The 16,650-nt window shown below is 41.4% G+C and overlaps 1 protein-coding gene across 5 annotated transcripts; it reads right to left on the bottom strand.

The window, feature by feature from the left end:
- Positions 1 to 279: 279 nt before the first annotated feature.
- On the bottom strand, positions 280 to 15,770 carry htr5ab (5-hydroxytryptamine (serotonin) receptor 5A, genome duplicate b). 5 transcript variants are annotated; one of them, XM_084939456.1, is made up of 5 exons: positions 15,008 to 15,770; positions 10,954 to 11,728; positions 8,623 to 8,739; positions 2,830 to 2,884; positions 280 to 2,729 (listed from the first exon to the last, which is right to left on the bottom strand). In XM_084939456.1, exons 2-5 carry the CDS (start codon positions 11,659 to 11,661, stop codon positions 2,647 to 2,649), a joined length of 963 nt encoding a protein of 320 aa, XP_084795582.1. In that variant the 5' UTR covers positions 11,662 to 11,728; positions 15,008 to 15,770; the 3' UTR covers positions 280 to 2,646. The 5 variants fall into 5 exon arrangements, with proteins under 5 accessions (XP_084795582.1, XP_084795583.1, XP_084795581.1 ...); XM_084939457.1 differs by having other exon boundaries at positions 2,808 to 2,884; positions 15,008 to 15,768; XM_084939455.1 differs by having other exon boundaries at positions 2,637 to 2,884.
- Positions 15,771 to 16,650: the final 880 nt, after the last annotated feature.

The following is a 16,650-nucleotide window of genomic DNA, read 5'->3' as shown; positions in this document are numbered from 1 at the left end:
GATTTCAGCTCTGAATCAAACCCGAGTAGACTGCACAAAACACATGCTTGCAGAAGTGGAAATGTGCACAAATTCAGAAATGTAACCAGCAGATGGTTTCTGTTCCTGTTTGTGTTTTATACAGGGAAATTGGAAGTGGCAAGTCAAAGGAGAGCAGACTTGCTGGGCATGTTTCAGGACTTTCTTGGTGAAGAAACAAACATTACCACATGCCTTTCTTTGACTTAGCACCATATAACCTACTGACTGGGAATCTTCACAGATATGTACTGAGCTTTCTTTGAGCCTTGGTGCCATAGCAACAGAGCATGAGGGCGTTTAGGTTTATCGTTTCTGAACTGATGAAGCGCTGAAGAATCAGGGAATCACCTGCTTCTGCCTTCGATCTCCTGCAGTGGAATGATTGAATATCAGCGACGCAACCACTCTTCATCTGTGTTTGTATGCATAAATATATATGTCTGTGTTGGCCTCCCTGATGAACACACACTGAGACTCCCCACATCTTGCCATTTACCCACTCTGAGCAATCACCCCCCTGAATTAGTCTGGTAGTGAGTTCAAGCAATCTCGAAATAACAACACCACCTGCCTAATCTCATCGGGAGCCAGCTCTCTTGTATCAGCATTTAGACTCATCAGCCTGTAAAATGTCTCTTTTACATTCAAGTCCTCTCAAAGGTCTCTCTGCTCTATCTCCATGTATGCATCGGTTGAACCAAGCCCAGTCGGGTGTTAAATTAAAATGCAGACAACCAAACAACACAAAATGTATACAGCTATATTTTTTTGTTCTTTTTATTCCACCTCAGCTCAATTAAAATAAAAAAAATCATCTTATTGCCGTGATGCTACATGAAAAGGATGTTTTGAAAGAACTGAAGTTGGCTCATAATGGAGGACATTATGAGAAGAGGATGCAGTACCACTTAAAAAGACTTAGATAGCAGAACAATGAAGAGAAGGAAGTAAAAATATTTAAATGTCACAGTCTTGTCAAAACTCATCAGTGGCACTGTAGCTTGGCAGTATCTGCTTTATAGCGTATTAACTATTCATGGCCTTGCAGAGATTGTTATTATTGTGTATGAGTGAAAGGGGTCAGAGACAAAAAGAAGCCCCAAAAATCCATCAGTTCTTAGTCGGAGATGACGTTGAGGACATTACTTGTGTTTAGACAAAAGACAGATGAGTCAGTGCACAAGATTTCTTGGCAGCGTTTTCTTTCAGGTTCCTAATCTTTTCCCTTTAAGTCTTTACCAAAGCATTGTACATTCACATCCCATATACTTGACAATAAAATACCAGCTTCATTATGAGCTGGCTGTTTAAAACTGAACTTTATTGTTAAAGTGATGCCAGCATGTTGGCTGCTTGGGCAGCCACGGCAGTACAGCCAGAAATGTTTAAATATTCATTAGACAGTTTATCCTGAAATTTTGTGCATAAATTGTGTAACTTTGGTATCCCTGGTAACGTAGTTGCTTGAATGAATGAGTTGTATGTTTTGTTATCCGCATATATTCTCATGCTACAGATTGGATGTAAATCATCGCATTGATGCCATCAGATCCTGATGGTATCACAGCCATCTTATCTTTATGCATCACATGGCCAACAAGAGCAAGATGATGTTTGAGGATGATGCTTGAGATCTTCAGGTGCATGCAGGTGATTTAGGGTGGCACGAAGCATGCGAGTGCAGGCTCTATCCAATTTGTTGCTCTCAAATTTGGTCAGGGCCCACGATTCATACCCAAAGAGCACCACGGGACTTGAACACTAAGTTTGGCAAGGGCACGAAAAGCTCCCCAAACTTGACTAATTCAGCAGTTGAAGGCACAGGCAGTGTAGCCATCTACGGGTTTGACTGCAGAGTGGAACCGGGCAGTGAATACCAGGCAAAAATTGCATTAGCAGTCCTGTTTTCACTTTTGTACATTTCTGTGTTTGTATTATTTTTATTATTTATTTTTGCCTCCCAAGTGGTGGCAGACATGCCTAGATACTTTATTTTTTCTGTCTGTCCCACATCCCAGGTCCCACCATTTCTCCATCCCTGGTGAGCACAATACCTTCTGCAAAAAAGACTTTTTCTATTATTCACTGGCACAACTCAAGGACAGAAGGGAAGATTGTGATAATTTTTCATATTTACTGACTTGGGTGCTCATCTGGAAACTGTACACAGATTTGTGTTCTATCATAATCATTTTTACTGGTCAGACATAAACACACTTAATTTGTTTGATTTAATGTCTTTTGAGTATTTGCAACATACAGTGTACTGTGTAAGCCTGGCAGATATTGATATAAAATGCAACTTGACTGCTTGGCAATGTAATATAACCACGAGATGATGCTTTTTTCCTGCCTTTGGGGTCAAATTTTCATAGAAATTTGTGCTGTCAAATAAACAAAATCTACAAACTCATAATTATTAATTTATACCGCTGAGTTTTTCATATTGCATCAAAAGCTGATTAAAAATTCCTTAACATTTTTTTTCTTTTTGGTCCAACACCGTGCATCACCAGAGTTCATGTAATGAAATATAAAAAAAGAAAACAAAGAAAGCTAAAAAGATTTAAAAAATGCAGTAAGCAGTGTCCATCCCTTTTGTGGCTTGAGGCGAAAAAAGATTTATCAGCTTGTACCTCCTCTGGAGTATTTCAGAATTTCCAATTTCTTCATTCTCCCACAGTCACTTCTGTTTTTGCCCCCAGAACCTGAATTAAAAGCAAGCAAAAGGGTGAAGCGGAGGGCGAGAAAGCGAATGTGATGTCATTCCGATCACACATACATACATGTGCTCTCTCCCTCCCTCACCAGGATTTTCTTCTCCGCAGTCCTGCTGTGCAGTTTCCATTTGGATGAAACGGACCTGCCACGAGATAACAAGTGGAACAAAAACACAGTCACAGAGTCAACTTTGCCTCAGAAAAGAAGAGACTGAGTCCAATTTGTTGTTGAGATAAGAGAGTCATGGCAGTACAGGACATCTCGTCCTATCTGGTCACTCTACGCTGCGAGCCACACCACATGCAGTTCACCCATTACCTCAGGTCTGGTCTATTGTTACCGGAGGCTGTGGTGGCAAACTAGGGACAAGTTTCTTTACTGGTAGACACATATATTAGAGTGGAAATAGCAAGTTTGAAAAAAAAGCTCTAAAAGCTTGCACATATGCATAAAATAGCTGTAATATAATAAATAGGTGTTGGTTGCAAGCTCCAACCATTTTTCCATATAATTTTATATATATATATATTTTGCTTTGCTGTGGTAGGAGAATACATTTAATCACTGTCCACGTGTCATGAAGGGGCTTGCTGCAACTATTACTGCAAAATTCAGTAGCTAAAGCACAGATTTGCCTTGCCAGAGGTTCTAATCCTAAGTCAGTTTAGGCAGGCCACATTTTCATGTATGCTGTCTTCCTTGGACACGGATGAATATGCTCCTTTGAACAGCAGCAGGCTCTCTGCTGGCGCTCAAATATGCATGCTGGCAGTGGCTCCATAGAGAGTTAAAGACATGCCAGTACCTGTTTTATAAAATGACCCCAATGGCTTGGCAATGATTGAATTCTTACCAAAACGAAAATGCTGCAAAATTCTTTCTTAATGATATTTTCTTTTCCCCAGCTCGCTTTATGCATTATTCCAGGCAAGTGCATGCCAACAGTTAACAAATACCTAGCAGTGTGCCTCGTGGCGCAGCCTCTACAGCTGTTACTTTCATTAATTAAACAGAAGTTGTGAACTTGACTTGCTTTATCTCAAACGGAGTGTTTGTTTGTTTATTGTTAATTTTATCATCCAAGACTTGTGTGCAGCAGAGCATGCGCAAATGAAAAAAAGGTTGACACGGTTGAACATGAAGGTTTTTTTTTTTTTTTTTTAATTCTTTTTCTGAATAGGACACACGGAACAGATGGTAAACAGGGCCACTTTGCATTTCCTGAGCTGGGTCATAACACACACAAAGAAAAGAAAAAAGAGGGGTGAAGAATCTAGAGAGCACTTTTATTGATTAGCATGAAGTTAATCGATGAAAGAATCCCAAAGGATGATATTTACCAAAGAATATCACAACGAATGTAATAACAATCAGCATTTTTCTTCATGCATTTTCTTTATTCATCACAAAATATTGTCAGCAGTTTTTTTTTTTTTTTTTTTGCACTTTATCATCTTACCACATCAGATTCAACAGGGTAAAAAAGAGAACATTTTATGGCAATGGTGCAAGAAACCTTAAAGATGTTCTCCAGTACTGTGCAAAAGTCTTCAGCCACCCTTATTTCTTTATATTTTGCTTCTAAGGAGATAGACGTTGCTGCAGTTTTTTAAAGTGGTCTTGCGAATAACTGAGATAGTTCTCCAGGCTATCTGAAGATCTTTCAAAGTTTTTTTCTTTGGCCATTGGCTGTTTTTTCACTCATGTTCAGTTCAGTCCAGTGCAAGTTTCAGAAGAATGTGTTTTGTTTGTTTGCTTTTCATCAAGCCACTGAACACTGACCTATGAATAATTCAAGCATAAAAAAGGCACCTAGCTCAAGGGAAGAACCAGTGTTGTATCTACAGATAGCAGACGACTTAGCAAAGAACCAAATTTAAAAGGTGTCTTTAGGCACTTTGTTACTAGCAGCCTGTTGCAAAAACTGTCAATCATGTTTCTATTTCTTTTGCTGAATCCATGAATTATGCCCAAAATAACAGTCTGACAGGCAGAAAATAGTATTTTTGCACCAATGATGTGATTCTCAGCTGAAACCTTGGCGTATATTGGTGTATATACAGTGTGCTTTGTGTCCTTAAAAAATTTGAGGAAACTGACAAAGTGAAGGACTAAATAAGTGTCAGGCCTAAAAAAAAACTATTGAAAGCAGATGAACAGTATGTTAAAGTCATGCTGTTAAGAAATAAGGAACAAATCCAGCAAAGACCTGACCTGAGAGATGCATCTGGCCCTTCAGTGAATCCATCTACTCTTCACTGAAATGATCTTAGCGGAAGTGAGGCTAACAAGAAGCCATTCTTAAGGAAGGGGAAAACGGTTCAGGTCTGCCATATTGCACCAGAACTGGACTGAAAATCAGTGGCAGGTCTTAGTAATGATTCAGATTTGAAATTTTTGGTTCAAGTTATCTTCAGAGGTCAGGAGAAAGGTACAATGTCGAGCATCTACAGCAGGGGTGGGCAATTCCAGGCCTCGAGGGCCGGTGTCCTGCAGGTTTTAGATCTCACCTTGGGTCAACACACCTGAATCACATGATTAGTTCGTTACCAGGCCTCTGGAGAACTTCAGGACATGTTAGGGAGCTAATTTAGCCATTTAAATCAGCTGTGTTGGTTCAAGGACACATCTAAAACCTGCAGGGACACCGGCCCTCGAGGCCTGGAGTTGCCCACCCCTGATCTACAGCCATCTGTAAAACTGTGGAGGAGCTGTCATGGCTTAGCGCTTGATTTCAGTCAGTGTTGTTGTCGATCCAGACCAAACTGGTAGAATTATGAATACGGAAAATATTTTGAGCCACGATGCAATATTATCTGGACAATGTCTGGCTTCTTTCAGCACGACAATGATCCCAAACATTAAAGCTCTTTGAAGCAACTGTTGTGGTGATTTGATACAGAAATACAATTGAATTGAACTGAAACACACTGGCAGTGCAGTATAACTTGGACAGAAAAACACAAAGAGGAACACGGATCATTGATCCGTGTTCCTCTGACACTGATCATTGATCCGTGTTCCTCTGGTCATTGATCGATCTCCACAGAGCCCGGACCTCAGCATTACTGAAGCAGCGTGGGATCATCTTGAGGAAATATAGAAGACAAGGCAGCCAACATCTAAAAAAGAGCTTTCAGGAAACCTGGAAAACTATTCCTGAAGAAATGAAAAGTTTCCCAAGAGAGTTCAGGTTGTGCGTTCAAGCCAAATATTGACTTTCAAGATCATTAGAATTAACTCAGATTTTGCATTAAATACTGTATTTTCATTTATGTTTGCACATCTCAATAATTCACTGCACCTATTTCTGACATTTCCTAACAAATTCTTTTAAAAAAACTGTGGGGCAGCTGAAGAATTTGCATAATACTGTAGGGCATTTTGTTTTGTTTTTTATTGAAAATCCATTTCTCATATTTGATTCCTCACAACACAGTCTATTTCACAAAAAGTAAAGGTTCATTAACTGATTCCACAGTGGGGAATGATTATGTAGAAAGTAATTTATGCAGGAAAACAGGGGAGTGATACAAAAAGATCTAAAAATGGAAAACATTAAAAAATCAGCTCTATCATGTCTGTGTTTTGTGTCGGTTTTTTTGAGCTGTTCATGGATGTTGGTCACTTGACAGGTTTTCTTACTCCTGTAACCCTCATACTACAGTATAATCAAGTTTAACGCCCCTATTTTTATAGCTCAATTCAATTCCGAGTGACGTGTTGGAATCTATTATTGTGATAATGCTTTGAACGGCTTTGCAACAGTCAAAAGATCTTTTGTATCCATCTGTTATTGGAATAGGAGTAAGATGTGATCATTTGTGGCTGCAGCTTCTCAACAAAGGATTTATTCAAACAAATGAAAATAATGTCTTGTGTGGCTATTTTTCTCCGCTTTCATAAAACTCTCACTAGTGTGTAGACAAAAGTGCAAGAAATATTAGTGTGTAGCTCGTCAGCACTAGAGGACAGAATGCACATGTATCAGCAAGCATGTCTGAATGAATTTTATGTGATACCACAGCGTGTATCTAGCTAAAAGGTAGACAGTTTTTCAACAGTTTTCCTAGAGGGTTGTGTACTACAACCCATCTTTTCTATAATTAGATAAAATCCTTTGCTTGAGATGTTACTGGCGATGAGTATTTTGATGTGTTACAGCACAAAATCCCCAGCTGTTTCTCAATTTATCATTTATGAAGTTCAGCTCGCTCGGCTCTACCCGACTACTTTTTAATCTCAGCAGGCTCACACATGATGAAATTGTTGACAAGCACGTTAACACGCATTTCTCGTTAACAAGCTTGAAATGAGCGAGGCGGGAGAAAGCTAACATGTAGACAGCGCCGTACCTGCTGCTGCCGCCGCAGCACAACCAATTTATTTTCCTTCTTGCGGACATATTAGCTCAGTCCAGCTGTGAGGTTACTTTCTCTAATAGACAGACCAAAAAACCTGAAAGACTTTTCTTTCTTTTTTCTTACAAACACAGTTTCTGGTTATCATTATAGACTACATAAAAATAGATGGGACCTCTGCGTTTTTATGGCTAATTTATGCTCGCCAGATTGGTCTCTTTGCACAAAAAGAGTGATGCCGCTACAGCTCCTTACCATCTATGGACCCAGTATGCTTGCCGTAACCTTTAGAGTTTTTCCATTGCCGCAAAATCGCCATATGGCAAGCGTAAACAGATGCAGGTGTGCGATTTCTGTCAGTACACAAAGCGACCAATTTGGCAGGTATAATGGGGCCCTTATATAAGTGCTGAGGGCACAAGTACTCGCCACAGTGTTCTCCTGAACAACAGGTGTCGGCCTTCAGAGAGAACCTCCACTGCAGTGCTGGTATAAGAGGAGATGTCAAAACCAGAAGCAAAGAAGCCTCCCTCTGTAAAATCTGTGAATCGCCAAGCTTCTGTACTTATATATCATTAAAATGCTGCTAAAAGACTGATTTGTGTCTTGACCCTGGCTGCGGCACCTGGTTACAAAAACCCAGAGGTACTCGAACAGCTGAAACAACACCAAAGGGTGTGCCAGCACTGATGATGACACTTTTGGCCCATGGTGCCATTCGTGGCTGTGAGAACTGTGTCTAAATGCGCTCTCATAGTGTTTGAATTCCTTAAACCTGCATCTTTCCTACTGGCCAGCAGCGAACAACTTCTCTGGTTGTGACAAGTAGTCAGACTGTACAGCACTCCATGAGAACCCACCCACCCCCACCCAATGTACACTTGAGATACAGGCTCAGTAAACATTTCGCTACTGAGTTCTTGGTCTCTAATGCTATTTTTAAATCCTCTCCAAAGCAGCATGGTGTTCATTTTGAAAATTGTGGTCCCATTTATAGCAAAAATAGACAATAATGCTGGGTACGGTTTTGGGCACTGCTTGCATAGCGTCCTGGGGTTCAGGAGTCCCATCCAACACTTCTGCCACTTCTGGTTTCCAAAAACCATACTTGCAGTCACCAAAACACTGAACTCCCGGCTTCAAAACATTAGTCTACAGCCCATTATGGTGACTGTTATATACAGTGTTAGGCTACCATCCACCTGATAGTGATGGAGTAGCCGACACAGATTCGTCATGAGAAGTAGGCTAACACTGTGGAGCAGATGCTGGTGTAGCGTGTCGGCCAAGCTTGCAGAACGGCTTATCGCTGCCTGGAAAAGAGGTTCCTCAGGGCATTGTTGTAGTTCTTATTAAATGCGGTGTATATAAGTGGGTTAAAGAAGGAGTTGGAGTAGCCCAGCCACAAGAAGATGCTCTTCCAGATAGGTGGGATGTCGCAGGAACACAGCGGGACGATGAGCTCGGTGATGAAGAAGGGGATCCAGCAGAGCACAAACACGCCAATCAGAATGCCTACCATCAGCGCAGCCTTCTTCTCCTTCTGCTCGCGCCATGTATCCCCGTCTGTCTGGAAGGTCACGGTGGCGTGGCGCACAGTAAACACCATCTGGGGCTGCTGTGTCTCCTCCTTTACCTAGGAGACAGCCAATCAGGAAATAAATCACTTAACCCATTGAATTATTAATCAATCTGGGAAATCTGATTAGCTCTTAAATAAGCAAAGCAATGTCTTCTACAATGCAGGTCAGAGATAAGCAAATGTGGAAGTGAAAATGTTGAGGCTGCTCAGCAGAAGATGGATATTAGGGTGGTGGGGAAATGATGTGTGGATCAGCTGGTTGATCAACAAGCCAAAGCTTATTCTTTCATTTCACACGCGCGCGCGCGCACACACACACACACACACACACACACACACACACACACACACACACACACACACACACACTGAGAATCTAAAGCCAGAGCCGTGTTTTAATCTGCAGTTTCCAGAAGCCCATTTTCTCCATTTTGCAAACACAAGCACAGCCAGGAAGAGAAATGTCAACATTTATCCTCTGACTTTCTCCTCTCTTACTGTCGCCTGGTGGATCTCAAGGCCGACGTTATTTCTTGTTCATCCGGTTAAGTTCAGGTCGCAGCATTTATAAAGACAAACTATCTGTCGAAATGTGTTGGAAGAAAAGCAGAAAGGACAACAGTCTGCACTGTTGTGTCCTGTACAACATTTAAGCAAGAACCTGCACTCCGGTACAGGAACTTTTACTCTCTGGAGTAAATTTAGTTGAATCAATACAGGTCACTGTACAATATAACGGATGAGATAGACGAAGAAAATCCTTTTACAGCAGAGGCCAGGAGTTAAAAGCATATTGCCGCTGGCATGGAGGCTTATAATTTAAGAAATGGTTCAATATAACAGTAAAAGATGCAGCTGCTAAAATGGGTACTTATATAACTGCAAGTATGCCTTTATATACAGCAGGTGAATGAGTCTAAGATGTGTAAAAAGTTCAAGTTTTTAAGCGTTTAATCCAATGATTAATCCTTAGGTAAGTTTAAGCGATTGCATGAGGTAAATATCAGCGTATTAGTTTAGAATCTGTTTCGTGAGTGCACAGGGACAAGAAGCTGGCTTACAGCTAATGTTTGCGCAGTTATTTTATGTTTTTTGCTAAAATATAAAATGCTGTCAACACAGTTTGACAGTAAATTTTTACTGAAAGCTTGAACACAGTCCAAAAGACTGATGCATTAGGATTTGTGGAGTCATTCAAGCCATTTTCTTGAGGCTTTTGGCATCCTCAAGTTATCTGTGCAACTAGGTCAGGAATCTTACCTCAGTGAACTCTATTTCTGGTGCATTGTGTGTTTATGTATGTGTGTGAGTGGGTGTTTTTAATGGATCAGTGTAGGAAGTTTATTATCTTGGATGCTGATGCCACTGCTCACATCTTACATCGGTGCAGGCACACTGGAGGGCTCGGTGTATGCTTGGAAATGATTAGAGTAAACTTTGACGAAATACTCAGAGACATAAAACGTAACCAGTGGTGGATATGTCTGTGGAAAACAAAAATCACAAATTAGACATATTCCGCGTTGTATAATTGCTATAGCTGGATGAATGATTGTCTGTGTAATGAAACTTGACACGAATGTTCATCAAAGCAATAACAGATGTGGATAATTTACTGGGTGATCGGCCCTCCTTGACCAAGAGTTAATAATTTTGTCACGCTTGCATAACAAATGTGTATCTTGAGGAATTGGGAAAATTATGGACATTACGTAAATGAAATTAATAAATGAGATAAATAAAATCCCAACACTTTGCTTTTTTTTTGTTTTTACTTCTGTGGCTGCTTGCTAAAGCCTGAGAATCCCTGGATGCTAAATGACTTTATAAGTAGCCTTTCACAGTTTAAGGAAAAGGATTGTTTTTGTAAGACTGTAAAAGTAATCTATCACTGATGTGTTGTAAACCTAAGTGAAAAGAAAATGTCCCTGATTAAATGTTTGCTTAATGGAGACCTTTTGTATCTGCTGATTATAATAACACCAAAGCCAGATGCATGTTTCATGAAAGATGCTGGAGGTAGTATTTATAGTTTTCTACCTTCTTCCTACGCACATTAACAGTCTGATGGTGATGAGCAGGATGGCTTTATGCTCACACACTTATGTTTCCCTGATCACATCAGAGTAATTATCAGCCAATATAAAAAATAAACGCACAGCAATCCATATTTGCAGGTCAGGGGCAATAGCTGGTTGATGAAGGAAAGGGAGAGCGGTGATACTGTAACCTACGTGAGGAGTTATTATATAAAATTAAAGTAATTACCTCAGCCATGGGTGTGATTGTGTTGGACTTGCGGGAGCCAATCCGAAATTTGGCAGCCTTGTAGATCTTCCAATAAACAAAGAGAACCACACAAAGAGGGAGGTAAAACGCCCCAAAGGTGGAGAAAATGGTGTAGGAAGGCTCCTGGCTCACCTGGCACTTCATCCCCTCTGAGTAAGTCTCTCCCCAGCCGAAGAGCGGTGACAAGGAGATGATAGAGGACAGCAGCCAAGTGAGCGCTATCATCACATTGGAGATCTTTTTGCGTGTCTTGAGTGTGTACTCCAGGTGCCTGGTGATGGACCAGTAGCGGTCCAGCGCAATGGCCGTCACGTTCCAGATGCTGGCTGTGCAGCAGAGCACGTCGAATGAGATCCACACCTGGCACAGGACGCGCCCCAGTTTCCACAGTCTGCCGTTCAGCTCGTGGACTAGGCTTAGTGGCATGACCAGAGCAGCCACCATCACATCTGAGATGGCCATCGAAGCCACCAGGTTGTGGGGCACTCGGTGAAACGTTCTCACCCTCAGGATGGTGACCAGCACCAGCAAGTTCCACACGAAGGTGGCCACCACCAGCATCGCCAGTAAAGTGAGAGTGAGAACGCTGAAGACAGAAAAGGGGCGGTAGATATTTCCTCCGGAGTCATGGCCGTCCAAAGCTCCAGTGAAGTTGACTGTGAGCGTGCTGGTGTTAGGGTACGTCATGGTAGCTGCTCACAGCCCTGCAGCCAAAGACGATTCAGCGACAGCGTCTGCAGACAGCTCATGCATTCTGCAGCAGGGCGAGAGAAAAAGACACAGATTTAAACCTTAACAGTGCCCTACACACTAAAGGTTAAAGATGCAGTGCTCAAATAATTAGTAGCTTTTACTTCTGGGTTTGCACGAGTGTGCAAATGCACCAGTCTGCACCTATGTGTCATTGACCAAAGAGGTAGTTCAGTGATTTGTTCACAATAGTAAAAGGCACTTGAGCTCCTCATTTCAGTTGTCGAGCAACCTGCCTACAACTTTCAAGTGCAATTTCATCTGCTGTTAAAAAGGCTCAAAAGTACTCGGGGACATCTCTGGTTCAGGAAAAGGCCATAAATATTCAGTTTTATCATCCCACTGCTGTCCTTTGATTTCCATCAAAGTCAGGCCTGTTGCACAATGGACAGTTTTAAGTAGAGTCTTTGTTGCAAACTCATTTGGGAAGATCTCATTTTTAATTGAGAGATCCCACCGTTAAGCATTGCGGAGCTGTGTGCTTTCTGTTGTCGCAGGAAGGGGAATCTGTTTCACTTTGAACGCGCTTGTGCGGTTGAGAGACCCTCCGCATTACCATACAACTGTCTCAGTTTCAAGCTCGGAATGAAAAGATTTGACATGCCAGCTCTATCAATAGATTCACAGGAGAGGCTCGGCGAGCTGCTCTACACAATTTTCAACAGTGCAGAAACAATGAATCCTAAAACACCAGCCACTTCAACTCTGACAGCTGGCTGTTTGTAAAGTATTGATCTGTACAGCTCGCAACTACTGTAAACACTCTGAAGAGACCAACTCCCTCACCAGAGAAAAAGTTCGATAAATCGCCACATTACCAACAAACTTGAAAAATATACAAACGCATTTGCCTAACATTAAAAATCTTTACTGGTTTGTTTATCCACAGGACTCTGGTATGATAGCCAATACACATCTGACTCACAGGAGCCTCATTTTTAGCAGCATCTCTCGGGGCAATAATGATTTCATGCATCGTGTTTTGGGACACATATTCAGACAAACCTAATTTAGCAATGTTAATTTTAGTCATTAATCATGAGTCCTTATTTATACATTCACAGTTTAAATTACTCTTCCTGCTTTAGCATATTCCTATGACTTACTCTGTCTTTCGGGAATCCTCCCAAGCTTTTTAAAAGCACAGATCACAGTTTCTGAGCTTGACCCAGTGTACCGGAGCCATTTAAAGCAGATTTGTACCTGTGATGTGGAATATTGAATAAAATCATTCATTTTGCATGGCTCTCCTTCTAGCTCGGGTTTTTCTTGAAGCAAAGTGTCGATAATGACCACAACTAATGCACATTATACTGCTGAAATAATTGGCTGTAACTGAGGTTTTTTTTTATTAATTTCTTTTTAATTACAGAATTTAATCAGTAGGATGAAAGTTTTCTGGCTGTTTGGCTGCATTACTTTTGGCTATACTATGAAACAATCAATATGATAAATAAGCTAAAGTTTGCCCAAATTCTACCTTTTTTCCTGTAGTACAACCAACCAAGAAGGGCAACTAAAATAAACTCTGTGAAATGCTTCATTCATGCTTCTACACCCAAGGGACCGTGTCAGATTGAGTTACCTTTTATCAATCACTGGGCTTTATGAGTAAGGCCCGATGGGTAATAACAACACCGGCCACGTCTCTATCAGTTTCTATACATAAGTGACATGTGACACCGTCTCTTAGCATCACAATCCATCCCCTCTAATCAAAGGTTCCACCTCAAGCACACCAATGGGCTCTTTGCTCTCTCTTCTCCCCGCTCCTATTAACAAGCCTAATAGCCATGAAATTGGACAACTGTTATGAAAGGAAGAGGCAATCAAAACATGCGGCATTCGGCAAAGCAATGCTGCAGTTTCTCCAGGGACATCACAGGCCAGGTGTCTCAAGAAAGAATAAAAAAGACAACAAATTGTATGTGTAAGCATATGGGAGAAGAGCGAAGAGTGAGACACTGGCAGAAAAGTCTAAGATAGCAAAATCAAAGCATGAGAGCTGAATAGATCTCGTTTTTAATGTTATTCCACACAGCTGTGTTGGGAAAATGTCAGTTCAGGTCAGATGTTGTCTTAATACTTGTGCCAGCTGGTTCACTGAGCATATTCGCTCGCCATCCTTTTGGGGATTTTACTTGAGAAAAGATCTGTCTGAGAAGATCTGTACACAGCGTACTTTGTGGTAGGAGGACCAAAGTGAAATGATATTTATAACCGTGACGAATTTTCATGATCCTGACAGACCTGCGAAAGATAATGCAGTTCAAATGAACAAATCTATCTGCATTTGAAATCTGTTTCTGAACTTCAGACTCTTTTGAAGGATAACCACACTGCAGCCAATACTGCAGCAATCAAGAAGCCATTCCTTTATTTGATTGGGGGCAGCAAAAATAGAAGAATGCCTTTTATACGTTTGCTAAGATTGCTTTTTATTGTTGCAGTTATTTCTGACCTCCTGCTGTAAAAGGGAAAGAGTTTTGCTTTCCCTTTATTTATGCTGCTTCTGATTATATGTGTTTTTTTAATACTTCTGCAATCAGCTTGCAATTTTAAACAATATATTCCCTGGATTGCTCCAGAAACAGAGTTGGGTAAGAGAGGAATTTGTTTTGTTATTTTCATTTTCATCTTTGTGTCCAAAATCACTTCCACAGCCTTTTGATTAAATCTGCAAGAGTGTGGATGACATACTCGTTGTGTTAAGCTCGCCACTCTGAAACTGTTGTATATTCATTTGTTATACAATTTTCCCCATGGGGAATCTCCGAGCTGACATTTGGAGGTGTATGGAGGGGAGCTATGTAGATGTGTCCTCTGACTTGAGTGATAATAAAAGCACAAGGCAGCATAAAGCAAACCTCTAAATCTCTTGTGCGTTCAGCACCTCTACCATGATTTCATACCAGTCTAATCTCTCTTTCTCTGTGGGTCTCCTGTTTTCCAAATCCTCGGATCACATGATCTTTACAACTCTTTATGTGGTTCTGTGAAATTTACGGCAATTTGACAAAAACAATCAAACTTTACCATTTTAATAGTCAGAAATCTCATCTCAGTGGAGATCACTTGTCCCGTGAGGTTTCCTATCTGCGCTCGTCTCTGCTTGCAGACGATAATCAAGCCAAAGACACTTGTTACACATCACCTCACAAAACGCGTCCCCACTTTTGAACTCCAGTGTAAAAAGAAATTATAGCCCCGTTGCTTGTTAGAAAATAAGAAAGGGGAAAAAAACACTGGGCCAATGATTCGTATCAATTCATTGTTAACTCACCCCGTTGCCAGATACGCGTCCAGCACAAGACCAGCTCTGCTCGCTCTCCATCGTATTTCACTTTGCTGCTCTGTCAGAGGAGTGATTGAACCGCCTCGCTCAGTGCGGATGACAGCAGAAGCACACCTCGCACTGAGGATACAGAGGCGCTGGAATGAACCACACTGGTGGTCTGGAGGGGGAACTGAGTGCACTCAAATGATAAGCACTGGCTTTCCGGGCGTGCGAGAGACGTGCGCGCGCGCGTGTTTTTACGAGGGAAGCGCTTTATTTTGAGATGCGCGTGGTGCGCGAGGAGACGACGTCTCGGGCCCGTCAGAGTTTTCATCCTGCTCAGAAAACATTCCCTCTTGCTAATGAGTCTTACTCTGCAGGGATCAGATGTGGCTTGAGGAGACACGGCTCATGCTGCTTTATGATGGATGATATTCGTGCCACCACCACTCCCGTGGCATTTCCTCTAACCCACACCATCTTGATTAATCCATATTTCGCGGAATGTAATTCAGATCCAATTTGTGTGCAGGATCGCGGCTGTGTACAACTTGTAATCGAGTTTCTCTCGACCGGGCTTTGTGGAATACCCACTGGGAAACTTCATTTGTCCCGCGAAAATGGCCTGAGAAAATGATTAATTTAATTAAATCATCACAGTCAGCACCAGAACACTGCGAGGCTGTTTAGCCGGCCATCTGTCACTTAAGAGTCTATTGGTGATGATCCCATTCGGATACAAAACAGCTTTTCTTCTTAATGGTGATTGCCTGCGAAAAAATAATAGAGCTGTAGGTGGACAGAGAAAGGTGCTCCCGTCAGATTTTATAATGTCAGGCTGTGAATGAGACTGACATCAAGCTATCGAGAAATACATTAGAAGTCGTCTGAGCAATGGCTTAGCTATAAAAAGACCAGCAGTCCCTACAGTGACTGATAATAGGTGTACCCATATAAAAATTGTGGTTTCAGCACCATGGTCAGCAACATCACCCCCACATTTATTTATTTATTTATAGAAAACAATATAGCATCATAAATAAATCCAGTTTGTTTCAGCACAAGATTCAGCATCTTACAGGTAACACTTACCTCCTCCTAATCCTTGGGATTAGCTTGAAAATGCTCGAGCAGAGTAAGTGTGGTCTATCACTAACCCTGAAATATGCAGCTGTTTACAGCCAGAAGCACTCTTGGAGTTTTTTTTTATTATTTTTTTTTTTTTATTTATTTTAAATCACACCATCTTCTGCTCAAGGAAAACATTTATGTGACTCTACGTCCCTGCCTCCTACCCAATCACCCCCTCCTCCCCTCCCTCTCCTTCCTCCAGCCCCTTACAGGTGAGGCAGAAAATCAAATCAGCTTAGCGGTGGCTTCCGCAGTCACTGCTGAATAACCTGTTTTGCAAAATTGTATCTTGCTAATTATAGAGCTACGAAGGCATTAATGCAGCCCACTTAAAGTGACACTGCAATGTGCTCCTCATTAGAACAGATGATATACTTGCACTTCCAGCTGTTTAGTTTCAAGCTCATGAAAATACACTGCAGTTAATAAAAAAAAGAGCGCTGCATGATGTGGGTCTCACATCATGCAGTGTAATCTGTTCTTCAGTTATTTTCATAACTGAACTGTGCTTTTGAGCG

The sequence above is a fragment of the Perissodus microlepis genome, chromosome 9 (genome assembly GCF_051167445.1).
Source record: "Perissodus microlepis isolate ML-2025 ecotype Zambia chromosome 9, ASM5116744v1, whole genome shotgun sequence".
Taxonomy (NCBI): Eukaryota; Metazoa; Chordata; class Actinopteri; order Cichliformes; family Cichlidae; genus Perissodus; species Perissodus microlepis.
Note: the sequence above shows the minus strand (reverse complement) of the source record. Positions and strands in the feature narration are given on the sequence as shown.